This window comes from Dendropsophus ebraccatus, unplaced genomic scaffold (genome assembly GCF_027789765.1).
Source record: "Dendropsophus ebraccatus isolate aDenEbr1 unplaced genomic scaffold, aDenEbr1.pat pat_scaffold_750_ctg1, whole genome shotgun sequence".
In the NCBI taxonomy this organism is placed as follows: Eukaryota; Metazoa; Chordata; class Amphibia; order Anura; family Hylidae; genus Dendropsophus; species Dendropsophus ebraccatus.
The window spans coordinates 679-17,806 of record NW_027210349.1 but is presented as its reverse complement, the minus strand read 5'-3'; the positions used below and the strand labels follow the sequence as shown (position 1 = coordinate 17,806).

Genomic DNA, 17,128 nt, shown 5'->3' with positions numbered 1-17,128 from the left:
CTTCTTTCTCTTTGGCCTCTTCTTTCTCTTTGGCCTCTTCTTTCTCTTTGGCCTCTTCTTTCTCTTTGGCCTCTTCTTTCTCTTCGGCCTCTTATTTCTCTTCGGCCTCTTCTTTCTCTTCGGCCTCTTCTTTCTCTTCGGCCTCTTCTTTCTCTTCTTTCTCTTTGGCCTCTTCTTACTCTTTGGCCTCTTCTTACTCTTTGGCCTCTTCTTACTCTTCGGCCTCTTCTTTCTCTTCGGCCTCTTCTTTCTCTTCGGCCTCTTCGGCCTCTTCTTTCTCTTTGGCCTCTTCAGCCTCTTCTTTCTCTTTGGCCTCTTCTTTCTCTTTGGCCTCTTCTTTCTCTTTGGCCTCTTCTTTCTCTTCGGCCTCTTATTTCTCTTCGGCCTCTTCTTTCTCTTCGGCCTCTTCGGCCTCTTATTTCTCTTCGGCCTCTTATTTCTCTTCGGCCTCTTCTTTCTCTTCGGCCTCTTCTTTCTCTTCGGCCTCTTCGGCCTCTTCTTTCTCTTCGGCCTCTTCGGCCTCTTCGGCCTCTTTGGCCTCTTCGGCCTCTTTGGCCTCTTCTTTCTCTTTGGCCTCTTCTTTCTCTTTGGCCTCTTCTTTCTCTTTGGCCTCTTCTTTCTCTTCGGCCTCTTCTTTCTCTTCGGCCTCTTCTTTCTCTTTGGCCTCTTCTTTCTCTTCGGCCTCTTCTTTCTCTTCGGCCTCTTCGGCCTCTTCTTTCTCTTCGGCCTCTTCGGCCTCTTTGGCCTCTTCGGCCTCTTTGGCCTCTTCTTTCTCTTTGGCCTCTTCTTTCTCTTTGGCCTCTTCTTTCTCTTTGGCCTCTTCTTTCTCTTTGGCCTCTTCTTTCTCTTCGGCCTCTTCTTTCTCTTCGGCCTCTTCTTTCTCTTCGGCCTCTTCGGCCTCTTCTTTCTCTTAGGCCTCTTCGGCCTCTTCTTTCTCTTTGGCCTCTTCTTTCTCTTTGGCCTCTTTGGCCTCTTCTTTCTCTTCGGCCTCTTTGGCCTCTTTCTCTTTGGCCTCTTCTTTCTCTTTGGCCTCTTCTTTCTCTTCGGCCTCTTATTTCTCTTCGGCCTCTTATTTCTCTTCGGCCTCTTCTTTCTCTTCGGCCTCTTCTTTCTCTTCGGCCTCTTCTTTCTCTTCGGCCTCTTCTTTCTCTTCGGCCTCTTCGGCCTCTTCTTTCTCTTCGGCCTCTTCTTTCTCTTCGGCCTCTTCTTTCTCTTCGGCCTCTTCGGCCTCTTCTTTCTCTTTGGCCTCTTCTTTCTCTTCGGCCTCTTCTTTCTCTTCGGCCTCTTCGGCCTCTTTGGCCTCTTCGGCCTCTTCTTTCTCTTCGGCCTCTTCGGCCTCTTCGGCCTCTTTGGCCTCTTCGGCCTCTTTGGCCTCTTCTTTCTCTTTGGCCTCTTCTTTCTCTTTGGCCTCTTCTTTCTCTTTGGCCTCTTCTTTCTCTTCGGCCTCTTCTTTCTCTTCGGCCTCTTCTTTCTCTTCGGCCTCTTCGGCCTCTTCTTTCTCTTTGGCCTCTTCAGCCTCTTCTTTCTCTTTGGCCTCTTCTTTCTCTTTGGCCTCTTTGGCCTCTTCTTTCTCTTCGGCCTCTTTGGCCTCTTTCTCTTTGGCCTCTTCTTTCTCTTTGGCCTCTTCTTTCTCTTCGGCCTCTTATTTCTCTTCGGCCTCTTATTTCTCTTCGGCCTCTTCTTTCTCTTCGGCCTCTTCTTTCTCTTCGGCCTCTTCTTTCTCTTCGGCCTCTTCGGCCTCTTCTTTCTCTTCGGCCTCTTCTTTCTCTTCGGCCTCTTCTTTCTCTTCGGCCTCTTCGGCCTCTTCGGCCTCTTCGGCCTCTTCTTTCTCTTTGGCCTCTTCTTTCTCTTCGGCCTCTTCTTTCTCTTCGGCCTCTTCGGCCTCTTTGGCCTCTTCTTTCTCTTCGGCCTCTTCTTTCTCTTCTTTCTCTTTGGCCTCTTCTTTCTCTTCTTACTCTTTGGCCTCTTCTTACTCTTTGGCCTCTTCTTACTCTTTGGCCTCTTCTTACTCTTCGGCCTCTTCTTTCTCTTCGGCCTCTTCTTTCTCTTCGGCCTCTTCGGCCTCTTCGGCCTCTTCTTTCTCTTTGGCCTCTTCTTTCTCTTCGGCCTCTTCTTTCTCTTCGGCCTCTTCGGCCTCTTCTTTCTCTTTGGCCTCTTCGGCCTCTTCTTTCTCTTCGGCCTCTTCTTTCTCTTCGGCCTCTTCTTTCTCTTCGGCCTCTTCTTTCTCTTTGGCCTCTTCGGCCTCTTCTTTCTCTTCGGCCTCTTCTTTCTCTTCGGCCTCTTCGGCCTCTTCTTTCTCTTTGGCCTCTTCGGCCTCTTCAGCCTCTTCTTTCTCTTTGGCCTCTTCTTTCTCTTTGGCCTCTTCTTTCTCTTTGGCCTCTTCTTTCTCTTTGGCCTCTTCTTTCTCTTTGGCCTCTTCGGCCTCTTTGGCCTCTTCTTTCTCTTCGGCCTCTTTGGCCTCTTCTTTCTCTTCGGCCTCTTTGGCCTCTTCTTTCTCTTTGGCCTCTTCTGCCTCTTCAGCCTCTTCTTTCTCTTTGGCCTCTTCGGCCTCTTCGGCCTCTTCTTTCTCTTTGGCCTCTTCTTTCTCTTTGGCCTCTTCTTTCTCTTTGGCCTCTTCTTTCTCTTTGGCCTCTTCTTTCTCTTCGGCCTCTTCTTTCTCTTCGGCCTCTTCGGCCTCTTCGGCCTCTTCGGCCTCTTCGGCCTCTTCAGCCTCTTCGGCCTCTTCTTTCTCTTTGGCCTCTTCTTTCTCTTCGGCCTCTTCTTTCTCTTCTTTCTCTTCGGCCTCTTCTTTCTCTTCGGCCTCTTCTTTCTCTTCGGCCTCTTCTTTCTCTTCGGCCTCTTCTTTCTCTTCGGCCTCTTCGGCCTCTTTGGCCTCTTCTTTCTCTTTGGCCTCTTCTTTCTCTTCGGCCTCTTTGGCCTCTTCTTTCTCTTCGGCCTCTTTGGCCTCTTCTTTCTCTTTGGCCTCTTCTTTCTCTTCGGCCTCTTCTTTCTCTTCGGCCTCTTCTTTCTCTTCGGCCTCTTTGGCCTCTTCTTTCTCTTCGGCCTCTTTGGCCTCTTCTTTCTCTTTGGCCTCTTCTTTCTCTTTGGCCTCTTCTTTCTCTTTGGCCTCTTCTTTCTCTTTGGCCTCTTCTTTCTCTTCGGCCTCTTATTTCTCTTCGGCCTCTTCTTTCTCTTCGGCCTCTTCAGCCTCTTCAGCCTCTTCGGCCTCTTCTTTCTCTTTGGCCTCTTCTTTCTCTTTGGCCTCTTCTTTCTCTTCGGCCTCTTCTTTCTCTTCGGCCTCTTCTTTCTCTTCGGCCTCTTCTTTCTCTTCGGCCTCTTCTTTCTCTTCGGCCTCTTCTTTCTCTTCGGCCTCTTCTTTCTCTTCGGCCTCTTCTTTCTCTTCGGCCTCTTCTTTCTCTTCGGCCTCTTCTTTCTCTTTGGCCTCTTCTTTCTCTTCGGTCTCTTCTTTCTCTTCGGCCTCTTCTTTCTCTTCGGCCTCTTCTTTCTCTTCGGCCTCTTCTTTCTCTTCGGCCTCTTCTTTCTCTTCGGCCTCTTCTTTCTCTTCGGCCTCTTCTTTCTCTTCGGCCTCTTCTTTCTCTTCTTTCTCTTCGGCCTCTTCTTTCTCTTCGGCCTCTTCTTTCTCTTCGGCCTCTTCTTTCTCTTTGGCCTCTTCGGCCTCTTCTTTCTCTTTGGCCTCTTCTTTCTCTTTGGCCTCTTCTTTCTTTTTGGCCTCTTCTTTCTCTTTGGCCTCTTCTTTCTCTTCGGCCTCTTCGGCCTCTTCTTTCTCTTTGGCCTCTTCTTTCTCTTCGGCCTCTTCGGCCTCTTCTTTCTCTTTGGCCTCTTCTTACTCTTCTTTCTCTTTGGCCTCTTCTTACTCTTCGGCCTCTTCTTACTCTTCGGCCTCTTCTTTCTCTTCGGCCTCTTCTTTCTCTTCGGCCTCTTCTTTCTCTTCGGCCTCTTCTTTCTCTTCGGCCTCTTCTTTCTCTTTGGCCTCTTCTTTCTCTTTGGCCTCTTCTTCTCTTTGGCCTTCTTCTTCTCTTTGGCCTCTTCTTTCTCTTTGGCCTCTTCTTTCTCTTCGGCCTCTTCTTTCTCTTTGGCCTCTTCGGCCTCTTCTTTCTCTTTGGCCTCTTCTTTCTTTTTGGCCTCTTCTTTCTCTTTGGCCTCTTCTTTCTCTTCGGCCTCTTCGGCCTCTTCTTTCTCTTTGGCCTCTTCTTTCTCTTCGGCCTCTTCTTTCTCTTCGGCCTCTTCTTTCTCTTCTTTCTCTTTGGCCTCTTCTTTCTCTTCTTTCTCTTTGTCCTCTTCTTTCTCTTCTTTCTCTTTGGCCTCTTCTTTCTCTTTGGCCTCTTCTTTCTCTTCTTTCTCTTTGGCCTCTTCTTTCTCTTCTTTCTCTTTGGCCTCTTCTTTCTCTTCTTTCTCTTTGGCCTCTTCTTTCTCTTCTTTCTCTTCGGCCTCTTTGGCCTCTTCTTTCTCTTCTTTCTCTTCTTTCTCTTCGGCCTCTTCTTTCTCTTCGGCCTCTTCTTTCTCTTCTTTCTCTTCGGCCTCTTCTTTCTCTTCTTTCTCTTCGGCCTCTTCTTTCTCTTTGGCCTCTTCTTTCTCTTCTTTCTCTTCGGCCTCTTCTTTCTCTTCGGCCTCTTCTTACTCTTCGGCCTCTTCTTTCTCTTCGGCCTCTTCTTTCTCTTCGGCCTCTTCTTTCTCTTCGGCCTCTTCTTTCTCTTCGGCCTCTTCTTTCTCTTTGGCCTCTTCTTTCTCTTTGGCCTCTTCTTTCTCTTCGGCCTCTTCTTTCTCTTTGGCCTCTTCTTTCTCTTTGGCCTCTTCTTTCTCTTTGGCCTCTTCTTTCTCTTCGGCCTCTTCTTTCTCTTTGGCCTCTTCGGCCTCTTCTTTCTCTTTGGCCTCTTCTTTCTCTTTGGCCTCTTCGGCCTCTTCTTTCTCTTCGGCCTCTTCTTTCTCTTCGGCCTCTTCGGCCTCTTCTTTCTCTTCGGCCTCTTCGGCCTCTTCTTTCTCTTCGGCCTCTTCTTTCTCTTCGGCCTCTTCGGCCTCTTCTTTCTCTTTGGCCTCTTCTTTCTCTTCGGCCTCTTCTTTCTCTTCGGCCTCTTCTTTCTCTTTGGCCTCTTCTTTCTCTTCGGCCTCTTTGGCCTCTTCTTTCTCTTCGGCCTCTTTGGCCTCTTCTTTCTCTTTGGCCTCTTCTTTCTCTTTGGCCTCTTCTTTCTCTTTGGCCTCTTCTTTCTCTTCGGCCTCTTCTTTCTCTTCGGCCTCTTCAGCCTCTTCTTTCTCTTCAGCCTCTTCGGCCTCTTCTTTCTCTTTGGCCTCTTCTTTCTCTTTGGCCTCTTCTTTCTCTTTGGCCTCTTCTTTCTCTTCGGCCTCTTCTTTCTCTTCGGCCTCTTCGGCCTCTTCGGCCTCTTCGGCCTCTTCGGCCTCTTCTTTCTCTTTGGCCTCTTCTTTCTCTTTGGCCTCTTCTTTCTCTTCGGCCTCTTCTTTCTCTTCGGCCTCTTCTTTCTCTTCGGCCTCTTCGGCCTCTTCTTTCTCTTCGGCCTCTTCGGCCTCTTCTTTCTCTTCGGCCTCTTCGGCCTCTTCTTTCTCTTTGGCCTCTTCTTTCTCTTCGGCCTCTTCTTTCTCTTCGGCCTCTTCTTTCTCTTTGGCCTCTTCTTTCTCTTCGGCCTCTTCTTTCTCTTCGGCCTCTTCTTTCTCTTCTTTCTCTTCGGCCTCTTCTTTCTCTTCAGCCTCTTCGGCCTCTTCTTTCTCTTTGGCCTCTTCTTTCTCTTCGGCCTCTTCTTTCTCTTCGGCCTCTTCGGCCTCTTCTTTCTCTTCGGCCTCTTCGGCCTCTTCTTTCTCTTTGGCCTCTTCTTTCTCTTCGGCCTCTTCTTTCTCTTCGGCCTCTTCTTTCTCTTCGGCCTCTTCTTTCTCTTTGGCCTCTTCTTTCTCTTCGGCCTCTTATTTCTCTTCGGCCTCTTCTTTCTCTTCGGCCTCTTCAGCCTCTTCTTTCTCTTCGGCCTCTTCTTTCTCTTCGGCCTCTTCCGCCTCTTCTTTCTCTTCGGCCTCTTCTTTCTCTTCGGCCTCTTCTTTCTCTTCGGCCTCTTCTTTCTCTTCGGCCTCTTCTTTCTCTTCGGCCTCTTCTTTCTCTTCGGCCTCTTCTTTCTCTTCGGCCTCTTCTTTCTCTTTGGCCTCTTCTTTCTCTTCGGCCTCTTCGGCCTCTTCTTTCTCTTTGGCCTCTTCTTTCTCTTCGGCCTCTTCGGCCTCTTCTTTCTCTTTGGCCTCTTCTTTCTCTTCGGCCTCTTCTTTCTCTTCGGCCTCTTCGGCCTCTTCTTTCTCTTCGGCCTCTTCTTTCTCTTCGGCCTCTTCTTTCTCTTCGGCCTCTTCGGCCTCTTCTTTCTCTTCGGCCTCTTCGGCCTCTTCTTTCTCTTTGGCCTCTTCTTTCTCTTCGGCCTCTTCTTTCTCTTCGGCCTCTTCTTTCTCTTCGGCCTCTTCGGCCTCTTCTTTCTCTTCGGCCTCTTCGGCCTCTTCTTTCTCTTCGGCCTCTTAGGCCTCTTCGGCCTCTTCTTTCTCTTTGGCCTCTTCTTTCTCTTCGGCCTCTTCTTTCTCTTCGGCCTCTTCTTTCTCTTCGGCCTCTTCTTTCTCTTTGGCCTCTTCGGCCTCTTCTTTCTCTTCAGCCTCTTCGGCCTCTTCTTTCTCTTTGGCCTCTTCTTTCTCTTCGGCCTCTTCGGCCTCTTCTTTCTCTTCGGCCTCTTCGGCCTCTTCTTTCTCTTTGGCCTCTTCTTTCTCTTCGGCCTCTTCTTTCTCTTCGGCCTCTTCTTTCTCTTCGGCCTCTTCTTTCTCTTCGGCCTCTTCGGCCTCTTCTTTCTCTTCGGCCTCTTCTTTCTCTTCGGCCTCTTCTTTCTCTTCGGCCTCTTCTTTCTCTTCGGCCTCTTCTTTCTCTTCGGCCTCTTCTTTCTCTTCGGCCTCTTCGGCCTCTTCTTTCTCTTCGGCCTCTTCTTTCTCTTCGGCCTCTTCTTTCTCTTCGGCCTCTTCTTTCTCTTCGGCCTCTTCGGCCTCTTCTTTCTCTTTGGCCTGTTCTTTCTCTTCGGCCTCTTCGGCCTCTTGTTTCTCTTCGGCCTCTTCTTTCTCTTCGGCCTCTTCGGCCTCTTCTTTCTCTTCGGCCTCTTCTTTCTCTTCGGCCTCTTCGGCCTCTTCTTTCTCTTCGGCCTCTTCTTTCTCTTTGGCCTCTTCTTTCTCTTTGGCCTCTTCTTTCTCTTTGGCCTCTTCTTTCTCTTTGGCCTCTTCTTTCTCTTTGGCCTCTTATTTCTCTTCGGCCTCTTCTTTCTCTTTGGCCTCTTCTTTCTCTTTGGCCTCTTATTTCTCTTCGGCCTCTTCAGCCTCTTCTTTCTCTTCGGCCTCTTCTTTCTCTTCGGCCTCTTCCGCCTCTTCTTTCCCTTTCGGCCTCTTCTTTCTCTTCGGCCTCTTCTTCCTCTTCGGCCTCTTCTTTCTCTTCGGCCTCTTCTTTCTCTTCGGCCTCTTCTTTCTCTTCGGCCTCTTCTTTCTCTTCGGCCTCTTCTTTCTCTTCGGCCTCTTCGGCCTCTTCTTTCTCTTTGGCCTCTTCGGCCTCTTCTTTCTCTTTGGCCTCTTCTTTCTCTTTGGCCTCTTCTTTCTCTTTGGCCTCTTCTTTCTCTTTGGCCTCTTCTTTCTCTTCGGCCTCTTCGGCCTCTTCGGCCTCTTCGGCCTCTTCTTTCTCTTCGGCCTCTTCTTTCTCTTTGGCCTCTTCTTTCTCTTCGGCCTCTTCTTTCTCTTTGGCCTCTTCTTTCTCTTCGGCCTCTTCTTTCTCTTCGGCCTCTTCTTTCTCTTCGGCCTCTTCTTTCTCTTCGGCCTCTTCTTTCTCTTCGGCCTCTTCTTTCTCTTCGGCCTCTTCTTTCTCTTCGGCCTCTTCTTTCTCTTCGGCCTCTTCTGCCTCTTCGGCCTCTTCTGCCTCTTCGGCCTCTTCTGCCTCTTCGGCCTCTTCGGCCTCTTCTGCCTCTTCGGCCTCTTCGGCCTCTTCGGCCTTTTTGGCCTCTTCGGCCTCTTTGGCCTCTTCGGCCTCTTCGGTCTCTTTGGCCTCTTCTTTCTCTTTGGCCTCTTCTTTCTCTTTGGCCTCTTCTTTCTCTTTGGCCTCTTCTTTCTCTTTGGCCTCTTCTTTCTCTTTGGCCTCTTCTTTCTCTTTGGCCTCTTCTTTCTCTTTGGCCTCTTCTTTCTCTTTGGCCTCTTCTTTCTCTTTGGCCTCTTCTTTCTCTTTGGCCTCTTCTTTCTCTTTGGCCTCTTCTTTCTCTTTGGCCTCTTCTTTCTCTTTGGCCTCTTCTTTCTCTTTGGCCTCTTCTTTCTCTTTGGCCTCTTCTTTCTCTTTGGCCTCTTCTTTCTCTTCGGCCTCTTCTTTCTCTTCGGCCTCTTCTTTCTCTTCGGCCTCTTCGGCCTCTTCGGCCTCTTCGGCCTCTTCTTTCTCTTCGGCCTCTTCTTTCTCTTCGGCCTCTTCGGCCTCTTCGGCCTCTTCGGCCTCTTTGGCCTCTTCGGCCTCTTTGGCCTCTTCGGCCTCTTCGGCCTCTTCGGCCTCTTTGGCCTCTTCGGCCTCTTCGGCCTCTTCTTTCTCTTCGGCCTCTTCTTTCTCTTCGGCCTCTTCGGCCTCTTCGGCCTCTTTGGCCTCTTTGGCCTCTTCGGCCTCTTTGGCCTCTTCGGCCTCTTCGGCCTCTTCTTTCTCTTCGGCCTCTTCTTTCTCTTCGGCCTCTTCGGCCTCTTCGGCCTCTTCGGCCTCTTCGGCCTCTTTGGCCTCTTCGGCCTCTTTGGCCTCTTCGGCCTCTTTGGCCTCTTCGGCCTCTTTGGCCTCTTTGGCCTCTTTGGCCTCTTTGGCCTCTTCGGCCTCTTCTTTCTCTTCGGCCTCTTCTTTCTCTTCGGCCTCTTCTTTCTCTTTGGCCTCTTCGGCCTCTTCTTTCTCTTTGGCCTCTTCTTTCTCTTTGGCCTCTTCTTTCTCTTTGGCCTCTTCTTTCTCTTCGGCCTCTTCTTTCTCTTTGGCCTCTTCTTTCTCTTCTGCCTCTTCTTTCTCTTTGGCCTCTTCTTTCTCTTCGGCCTCTTCTTTCTCTTCGGCCTCTTCGGCCTCTTCGGCCTCTTTGGCCTCTTCTTTCTCTTCGTCCTCTTCTTTCTCTTCGGCCTCTTCTTTCTCTTCGGCCTCTTCTTTCTCTTTGGCCTCTTCTTTCTCTTTGGCCTCTTCTTTCTCTTCGGCCTCTTCTTTCTCTTTGGACTCTTCTTTCTCTTCGGACTCTTCGGCCTCTTCGGACTCTTCGGCCTCTTCTTTCTCTTCGGCCTCTTCTTTCTCTTCGGCCTCTTCTTTCTCTTCGGCCTCTTCGGCCTCTTCTTTCTCTTTGGCCTCTTCTTTCTCTTTTGCCTCTTCTTTCTCTTTGGCCTCTTCTTTCTCTTTGGCCTCTTCTTTCTCTTTGGCCTCTTCTTTCTCTTTGGCCTCTTCTTTCTCTTTGGCCTCTTCTTTCTCTTTGGCCTCTTCTTTCTCTTCGGCCTCTTCTTTCTCTTCGGCCTCTTCGGCCTCTTCTTTCTCTTCGGCCTCTTCTTTCTCTTCGGCCTCTTCGGCCTCTTCTTTCTCTTCGGCCTCTTCGGCCTCTTCTTTCTCTTTGGCCTCTTCTTTCTCTTCGGCCTCTTCTTTCTCTTTGGCCTCTTCTTTCTCTTCGTCCTCTTTGGCCTCTTCTTTCTCTTTGGCCTCTTCTTTCTCTTCGGCCTCTTCTTTCTCTTCGGCCTCTTCAGCCTCTTCTTTCTCTTCGGCCTCTTCTTTCTCTTCGGCCTCTTCTTTCTCTTTGGCCTCTTCGGCCTCTTCTTTCTCTTCGGCCTCTTCGGCCTCTTCTTTCTCTTCGGCCTCTTCTTTCTCTTTGGCCTCTTCTTTCTCTTTGGCCTCTTCTTTCTCTTTGGCCTCTTCTTTCTCTTTGGCCTCTTCTTTCTCTTTGGCCTCTTCTTTCTCTTTGGCCTCTTCTTTCTCTTTGGCCTCTTCTTTCTCTTTGGCCTCTTCTTTCTCTTTGGCCTCTTCTTTCTCTTTGGCCTCTTCTTTCTCTTTGGCCTCTTCTTTCTCTTTGGCCTCTTCTTTCTCTTCGGCCTCTTCTTTCTCTTCGGCCTCTTCGGCCTCTTCTTTCTCTTTGGCCTCTTCTTTCTCTTCGGCCTCTTCTTTCTCTTCGGCCTCTTCTTTCTCTTTGGCCTCTTCTTTCTCTTCGGCCTCTTCTTTCTCTTCGGCCTCTTCGGCCTCTTCTTTCTCTTTGGCCTCTTCTTTCTCTTCGGCCTCTTCTTTCTCTTTGGCCTCTTCTTTCTCTTCGGCCTCTTTGGCCTCTTCTTTCTCTTCGGCCTCTTTGGCCTCTTCTTTCTCTTCGGCCTCTTCTTTCTCTTCGGCCTCTTCTTTCTCTTCGGCCTCTTCTTTCTCTTCGGCCTCTTCGGCCTCTTCGGCCTCTTCTTTCTCTTCGGCCTCTTCTTTCTCTTTGGCCTCTTCGGCCTCTTCGGCCTCTTCTTTCTCTTCGGCCTCTTTGGCCTCTTCTTTCTCTTCGGCCTCTTTGGCCTCTTCTTTCTCTTCGGCCTCTTTGGCCTCTTCTTTCTCTTCGGCCTCTTTGGCCTCTTCTTTCTCTTTGGCCTCTTCTTTCTCTTCGGCCCTCTTCTTTCTCTTTGGCCTCTTTGGCTCTTCTTTCTCTTCGGCCTCTTCTTTCTCTTCGGCCTCTTTCTTTCTCTTCGGCCTTCTCTTTCTCTTCGGCCTCTTCTTCTCTCGGCCTCTTCTTTCTCTTCGGCCTCTTCTTTCTCTTCGGCCTCTTCTTTCTCTTCTTTCTCTTCGGCCTCTTATTTCTCTTCGGCCTCTTATTTCTCTTCGGCCTCTTCTTTCTCTTCGGCCTCTTCTTTCTCTTCGGCCTCTTCGGCCTCTTCTTTCTCTTCGGCCTCTTCGGCCTCTTCTTTCTCTTTGGCCTCTTCTTTCTCTTTGGCCTCTTCTTTCTCTTCGGCCTCTTCTTTCTCTTCGGCCTCTTCTTTCTCTTCGGCCTCTTATTTCTCTTCGGCCTCTTCTTTCTCTTCGGCCTCTTCTTTCTCTTCGGCCTCTTCTTTCTCTTCGGCCTCTTCTTTCTCTTCGGCCTCTTCTTTCTCTTCGGCCTCTTCTTTCTCTTCGGCCTCTTCTTTCTCTTCTTTCTCTTCGGCCTCTTCGGCCTCTTCTTTCTCTTCGGCCTCTTCTTTCTCTTCGGCCTCTTCGGCCTCTTCTTTCTCTTCGGCCTCTTCGGCCTCTTCTTTCTCTTCGGCCTCTTCGGCCTCTTCTTTCTCTTCGGCCTCTTCTTTCTCTTCGGCCTTTTCGGCCTCTTCTTTCTCTTCGGCCTCTTCTTTCTCTTTGGCCTCTTCTTTCTCTTTGGCCTCTTCTTTCTCTTTGGCCTCTTCTTTCTCTTTGGCCTCTTCTTTCTCTTTGGCCTCTTCTTTCTCTTTGGCCTCTTCTTTCTCTTTGGCCTCTTCTTTCTCTTTGGCCTCTTCTTTCTCTTTGGCCTCTTCTTTCTCTTCGGCCTCTTCTTTCTCTTTGGCCTCTTCTTTCTCTTCGGCCTCTTCTTTCTCTTTGGCCTCTTCTTTCTCTTTGGCCTCTTCTTTCTCTTCGGCCTCTTTGGCCTCTTCTTTCTCTTCGTCCTCTTTGGCCTCTTCTTTCTCTTCGGCCTCTTATTTCTCTTCGGCCTCTTCTTTCTCTTCGGCCTCTTCAGCCTCTTCTTTCTCTTCGGCCTCTTCTTTCTCTTCGGCCTCTTCTTTCTCTTCGGCCTCTTCTTTCTCTTTGGCCTCTTCTTTCTCTTCGGCCTCTTTGGCCTCTTCTTTCTCTTCGGCCTCTTTGGCCTCTTCTTTCTCTTTGGCCTCTTCTTTCTCTTTGGCCTCTTCTTTCTCTTTGGCCTCTTCTTTCTCTTTGGCCTCTTCTTTCTCTTCGTGCCTCTTATTTTCTCTTCGGCCTCTTCTTTCTCTTCGGCCCTCTTCAGCCTCCTTCTTTTCTCTTCCGGCCTCTTCTTTCTCTTCGGCCTCTTCGGCCTCTTCGGCCTCTTCGGCCTCTTCTTTCTCTTCGGCCTCTTCTTTCTCTTCGGCCTCTTCTTTCTCTTCGGCCTCTTCTTTCTCTTTGGCCTCTTCGGCCTCTTCGGCCTCTTCTTTCTCTTCGGCCTCTTTGGCCTCTTCTTTCTCTTCGGCCTCTTTGGCCTCTTCTTTCTCTTCGGCCTCTTTGGCCTCTTCTTTCTCTTCTTTCTCTTTGGCCTCTTCTTTCTCTTCGGCCTTCTTCTTTCTCTTCGGCCTCTTCTTTCTCTTCGGCCTCTTCTTTCTCTTCGGCCTCTTCGGCCTCTTCTTTCTCTTCGGCCTCTTCTTTCTCTTCGGGCCTCTTCTTTCTCTTCGGCCTCTTCTTTCTCTTCGGCCTCTTCTTTCTCTTCTTTCTCTTCGGCCTCTTCTTTCTCTTCGGCCTCTTCTTTCTCTTCGGCCTCTTCGGCCTCCTTCTTTCTCTTCGGCCTCTCTCTTTCTCTTTGGCCTCTTCTTTCTCTTTGGCCTCTTCTTCTCTTTGGCCTCTTCTTTCTCTTGGCCTCTTCTTTCTCTTCGGCCTCTTCTTTCTCTCGGCCTCTTCTTTCTCTTCGGCCTCTTCGGCCTCTTCGGCCTATTCTTTCTCTTTGGCCTCTTCTTTCTCTTCGGCCTCTTCTTTCTCTTCGGCCTCTTCTTTCTCTTTGGCCTCTTCTCTTTCTCTTCGGCCTCTTCTTTCCTCTCGGCCTCTTCTTCTCTTCGGCCTCTTCTTTCTCTTCGGCCTCTTCTTTCTCTTCGGCCTCTTCTTCTCTTCGGCCTCTTCTTTCTCTTCGGCCTCTTCTTTCTCTTCGGCCTCTTCTTTCTCTTCGGCCTCTTCTTTCTCTTCGGCCTCTTCTTTCTCTTGGCCTCTTCTTTCTCTTTGGCCTTCTTCTTTCTCTTTGGCCTCTTCTTTCTCTTCGGCCTCATTCTTTCTCTTCGGCCTCTTTCTTTCTCTTCGGCCTCTTCGGCCTCTTCTTTCTCTTCGGCCTCTTCTTTCTCTTTGGCCTCTTCTTTCCTCTTTGGCCTCTTCTTCTCTTTGGCCTCTTCTTTCTCCTTGGCCTCTTCTTTCTCTTTGGGCCTCTTCTTTCTCTTCGGCCTCTTCTTTCTCTTCGGCCTCTTCTTTCTCTTCGGCCTCTTCGGCCTCTTCGGCCTATTCGGCCATCTTCTTCTCTTTGGCCTCTTCTTTCTCTTCGGCCTCTTCTTTCTCTTCGGCCTCTTCTTTCTCTTTGGCCTCTTCTTTCTCTTCGGCCTCTTCTTTCTCTTCGGCCTCTTCTTTCTCTTCGGCCTCTTCTTTCTCTTCGGCCTCTTCGGCCTCTTCGGCCTCTTCTTTCTCTTTGGCCTCTTCTTTCTCTTCGGCCTCTTCTTTCTCTTCGGCCTCTTCTTTCTCTTTGGCCTCTTCTTTCTCTTCGGCCTCTTCTTTCTCTTCGGCCTCTTCTTTCTCTTCGGCCTCTTCTTTCTCTTCGGCCTCTTCTTTCTCTTCGGCCTCTTCGGCCTCTTCGGCCTCTTCTTTCTCTTTGGCCTCTTCTTTCTCTTTGGCCTCTTCTTTCTCTTCGGCCTCTTCTTTCTCTTCGGCCTCTTCTTTCTCTTCGGCCTCTTCTTTCTCTTCGGCCTCTTCTTTCTCTTCGGCCTCTTCTTTCTCTTCGGCCTCTTCTTTCTCTTCGGCCTCTTCTTTCTCTTCGGCCTCTTCTTTCTCTTCGGCCTCTTCGTTCTCTTCGGCCTCTTCTTTCTCTTCGGCCTCTTCGGCCTCTTCGGCCTCTTCGGCCTCTTCGGCCTCTTCGGCCTCTTCGGCCTCTTCGGCCTCTTCTTTCTCTTCGGCCTCTTCTTTCTCTTCGGCCTCTTTGTTTTCCTCTTTCTCCTCTTTGTCTCATCTCAGCTAATTATATTGGTTACTTTAATGAATCATTTATTTTATTTTTGAAGTCTTTATGATTACTGATGGTGTAGTCAGCTTATAGAGCACCAAAGGGATCAGTTTTTGGAGTTTTTCTTTCTGTGCCCAAATCTTTTATCTCTTACTTTAAATAATTTTGGTGTTAAATCAATATATTTTTTTTCTTCCAGATTATTGTGCTAGTAAGTTTGCAGCCATTGGATTTGCAGAATCTGTTGGTCTTGAAATGTTTGCTCTGAACAAGACCGGAGTTAAGACCACCATAGTTTGTCCATATTTTATAAACACTGGAATGTTCGATGGATGTTCAACCAAGTACGTATTCTAGAAATAAGTACAGCAATATTCTAACATTAGCTTTTGAAATGTGGGCTACTTTCAGTAGGTGGCACCATAGAGCAAGTTATCTTCCTCTTGGATGAGAGCTACATAATAAATTATAATAGTCTTGCCAATTTCAAAAGGCTGAGGCAGAAATGTGGTGTTGTGTGTGTATGTATATATATATATATATATATATATATATATATATATATATTATATATATATATATATATTATATATATATAATCTCCTGTGCTATCACTTTCTAGGGAATAAAATGAGAATCATACATCTAAAGGGTGAAAACCTGTTTTGGTCATAGGATGATCATGCAGGTGCACCACAGTTTGTTCCATGGCAGAGCGCCCTTTAAAGCAGCCAGGCAATTGTGTATTTGTCACATGACCAAGACCGGTTCTTAGCTGCGTCAAAGTAAACAGTAAAAGTTCCTCTACAGTAAGTGAAGGAGAGCTCTTAACCCCTCACATAGTTTGTGATTTTACTTTTGAATAGCTGTAGGACAAGTTGCAGTGGTGCATTTGCAGGGAGTTAAATGGGGGGGGGAGTAGCTCTGCCATTTTCTTCTTTCTTTTGTTACTGTGTGAGCTATAACCTTTTCTATTGGTAAATATGATTATAGCCAAATTTGTACATTTTTAAAGAAAAACCTCTATCGTGTTGGGCCTCTTGGTGCTGAGACCCCACCTGTTAGCCAGAGTGGTGCAGGAGATGAGCTCCACAGACTTATGACTTATAATCCATCTCCACCAGGGAGTGAAGAATGTTGCTTTGCACGTCACTCACCATATTAAACAGCACTACGACCCCCCAACCGATCAAAATTTTCACTTGTCAAATGATTCTGTAAATGACAGTAACACCTTACAAATCCCAAGCAAAGAATGCACAGTACAGTAGAATTTGGCAGAAGTTTCCATTGCACTATGAACAATTTTAATTTCATAAACTGGAAAATCTTTACAAGTCGGGTTACACCCTTTATACTTATAGTGAATACTGAACACTCTGCCTCTTCTAGATCTGCCTCATGATGGAATGCCACACCAACTTCCTATTAGCATACATACATAAGCAGCATGAAAAAAAAACATGAAAGACCAGCTCAACTGTGCCATTGTTATCTGGGCGTCACGGAATTACAGCCATGTCAGCTTTCTTGTGCACTTGTCAAAACAATATCCAGCGCTACTCTATAACTATAGGAAATAGGTTCTCTGCAGTTAACCATTTGTTTAAAAAAAAAAAACCACACTATCCGATTCAGGTGTTTTAATAAATTTCTAGTGTGTAAAATGTTCTTTTTTTAGGAAGTGTCTACAATAGAATAAAAAAATACAAAAAGTGAAAACACAATGAAAAAAATAAAAATATAATATATAATATATATATATATATATATATATAGATAAACACCCCAACTTACAATGTCTGGTTTCACCCCCCAAATGGCAACAACTATAATGAATAGAGATGAGCGCATATACTTGGTCAAGTATACCTGTTTGCTTGAGTATCAGGGAATTCGATACTCTGACATGTTTGGTGGCTAGAATTAGCTTGGCGGCTGCATCAGGTGACCTGGGTGTATGTAGACCCAGGTCACCTGATGCTCAATTCACTTGCCTTTCTTAGTTGACAGGGAGAGCTGCTGGAGCAGGGACAGAGGTAGTGTTGGGTTGTAAGCCATAGTTTTAATAGATAGGTGACACACTGTAACATGAAAAAAGAAAAACTATATTACATATAATATACCAGTATTATATGGTATACAGATAGTGGTACACTGTGCTGGTATATAGCTAGTATATACATCAGTTTTATATAGTGCTACAGTTTGTGTTATTGGAGCACGTAGTAGGAGTACTAGCATTGATCCACAACTACCCAAAAGCGCTTTTTAGGACTAGTGATATCCCTGTGTGACACAGAAGAAAAATAATAATCTGACATGAGTATAGTATACCAGTATTAGAGGGTCTACTCAGACTGATAGTGGTACAGTATACAGCTAGTACAGCTAATACAGCAGCCTTAGATGCATCCATGCGTGCTCCCCCTGCTGTTCCCCTTCCATTTCTGTGGTGTTTCTATCACTTTCTGGTAGACCAGACACCCTCCCCTCTGCTGAGTAGGAGGTCCTGAAAAAAAGTTCTAATCTCGCATTGACTTTAATGGGGTTTGTTACTTGTTTAAGCATTTGAGTATTGAAAAATACTTGACATTAAAGCGAGCATAATAACTAAACAGTGAGACTTCAGGTTTTATATTTTCACAGCAGGTGATCAGCCTGGTTGCTATGGGCAGTACACCCAGCTCAAGTCTGTGCCAGTTCTGTATATGAGGCCATTTTGTTTTTTAATGCACCAAACTCTGTATTTGCTTATTTTGTCCATTGTTAATGTAAGCTATAGACTTTCTATGTATTGTGTAAACTAGGAGAAAAATATCTTTATGCATGGAGAATTCTCATCTCTATCTTCTTCTGTCCTTCCAGATGGCCAAGGTTTATGCCAATTTTAGACCCAGATTACGCGAGCAAGAAGATTTGTGATGCCATCCTAAAGGAACAAGTGTACTTGGTGATGCCTCGCAGTCTCTACATTATGTTGGTTAAAAAAGTGAGTCCAGGATTTATAATCATACTCAAGATAACAGGAGAAAAAGATAACAGAAATAATATATAACATTTAAAATGGTTTACTGTATTTTGCAGTGTATAAGACGATCCCCAACTTTTCCAGTTAAAAATAGAGTTTGGGATATACTCGCTGTATAAGACTACCCTCTTCCACACACACCAAATAAAAAACATCAGAAAGCAGCAAGATCTGAGAGGCAGAGAAGGAGATACAGTAAGGGTGGGTTCACACTACCGAATTCTCGCGGAAAACTCCGCGGAAT

At 47.5% G+C, this 17,128-nt stretch overlaps 1 protein-coding gene across 1 annotated transcript in view; it reads left to right on the top strand.

Annotated features, from left to right (window-relative positions):
• The window catches only part of LOC138779388 (epidermal retinol dehydrogenase 2-like), a gene marked incomplete at its 3' end in the record, with an annotated part of 33,064 nt that extends 16,219 nt beyond the window's left edge, over positions 1-16,845 (top strand). The window contains exons 5-6 of the mRNA XM_069956598.1: positions 14,053-14,197; positions 16,722-16,845. Of these exons, the coding sequence (XP_069812699.1) occupies positions 14,053-14,197; positions 16,722-16,845 (269 nt within the window). The remainder of the gene's footprint in view (positions 1-14,052; positions 14,198-16,721) is intronic.
• Between the last annotated feature and the right edge of the window lie 283 nt (positions 16,846-17,128).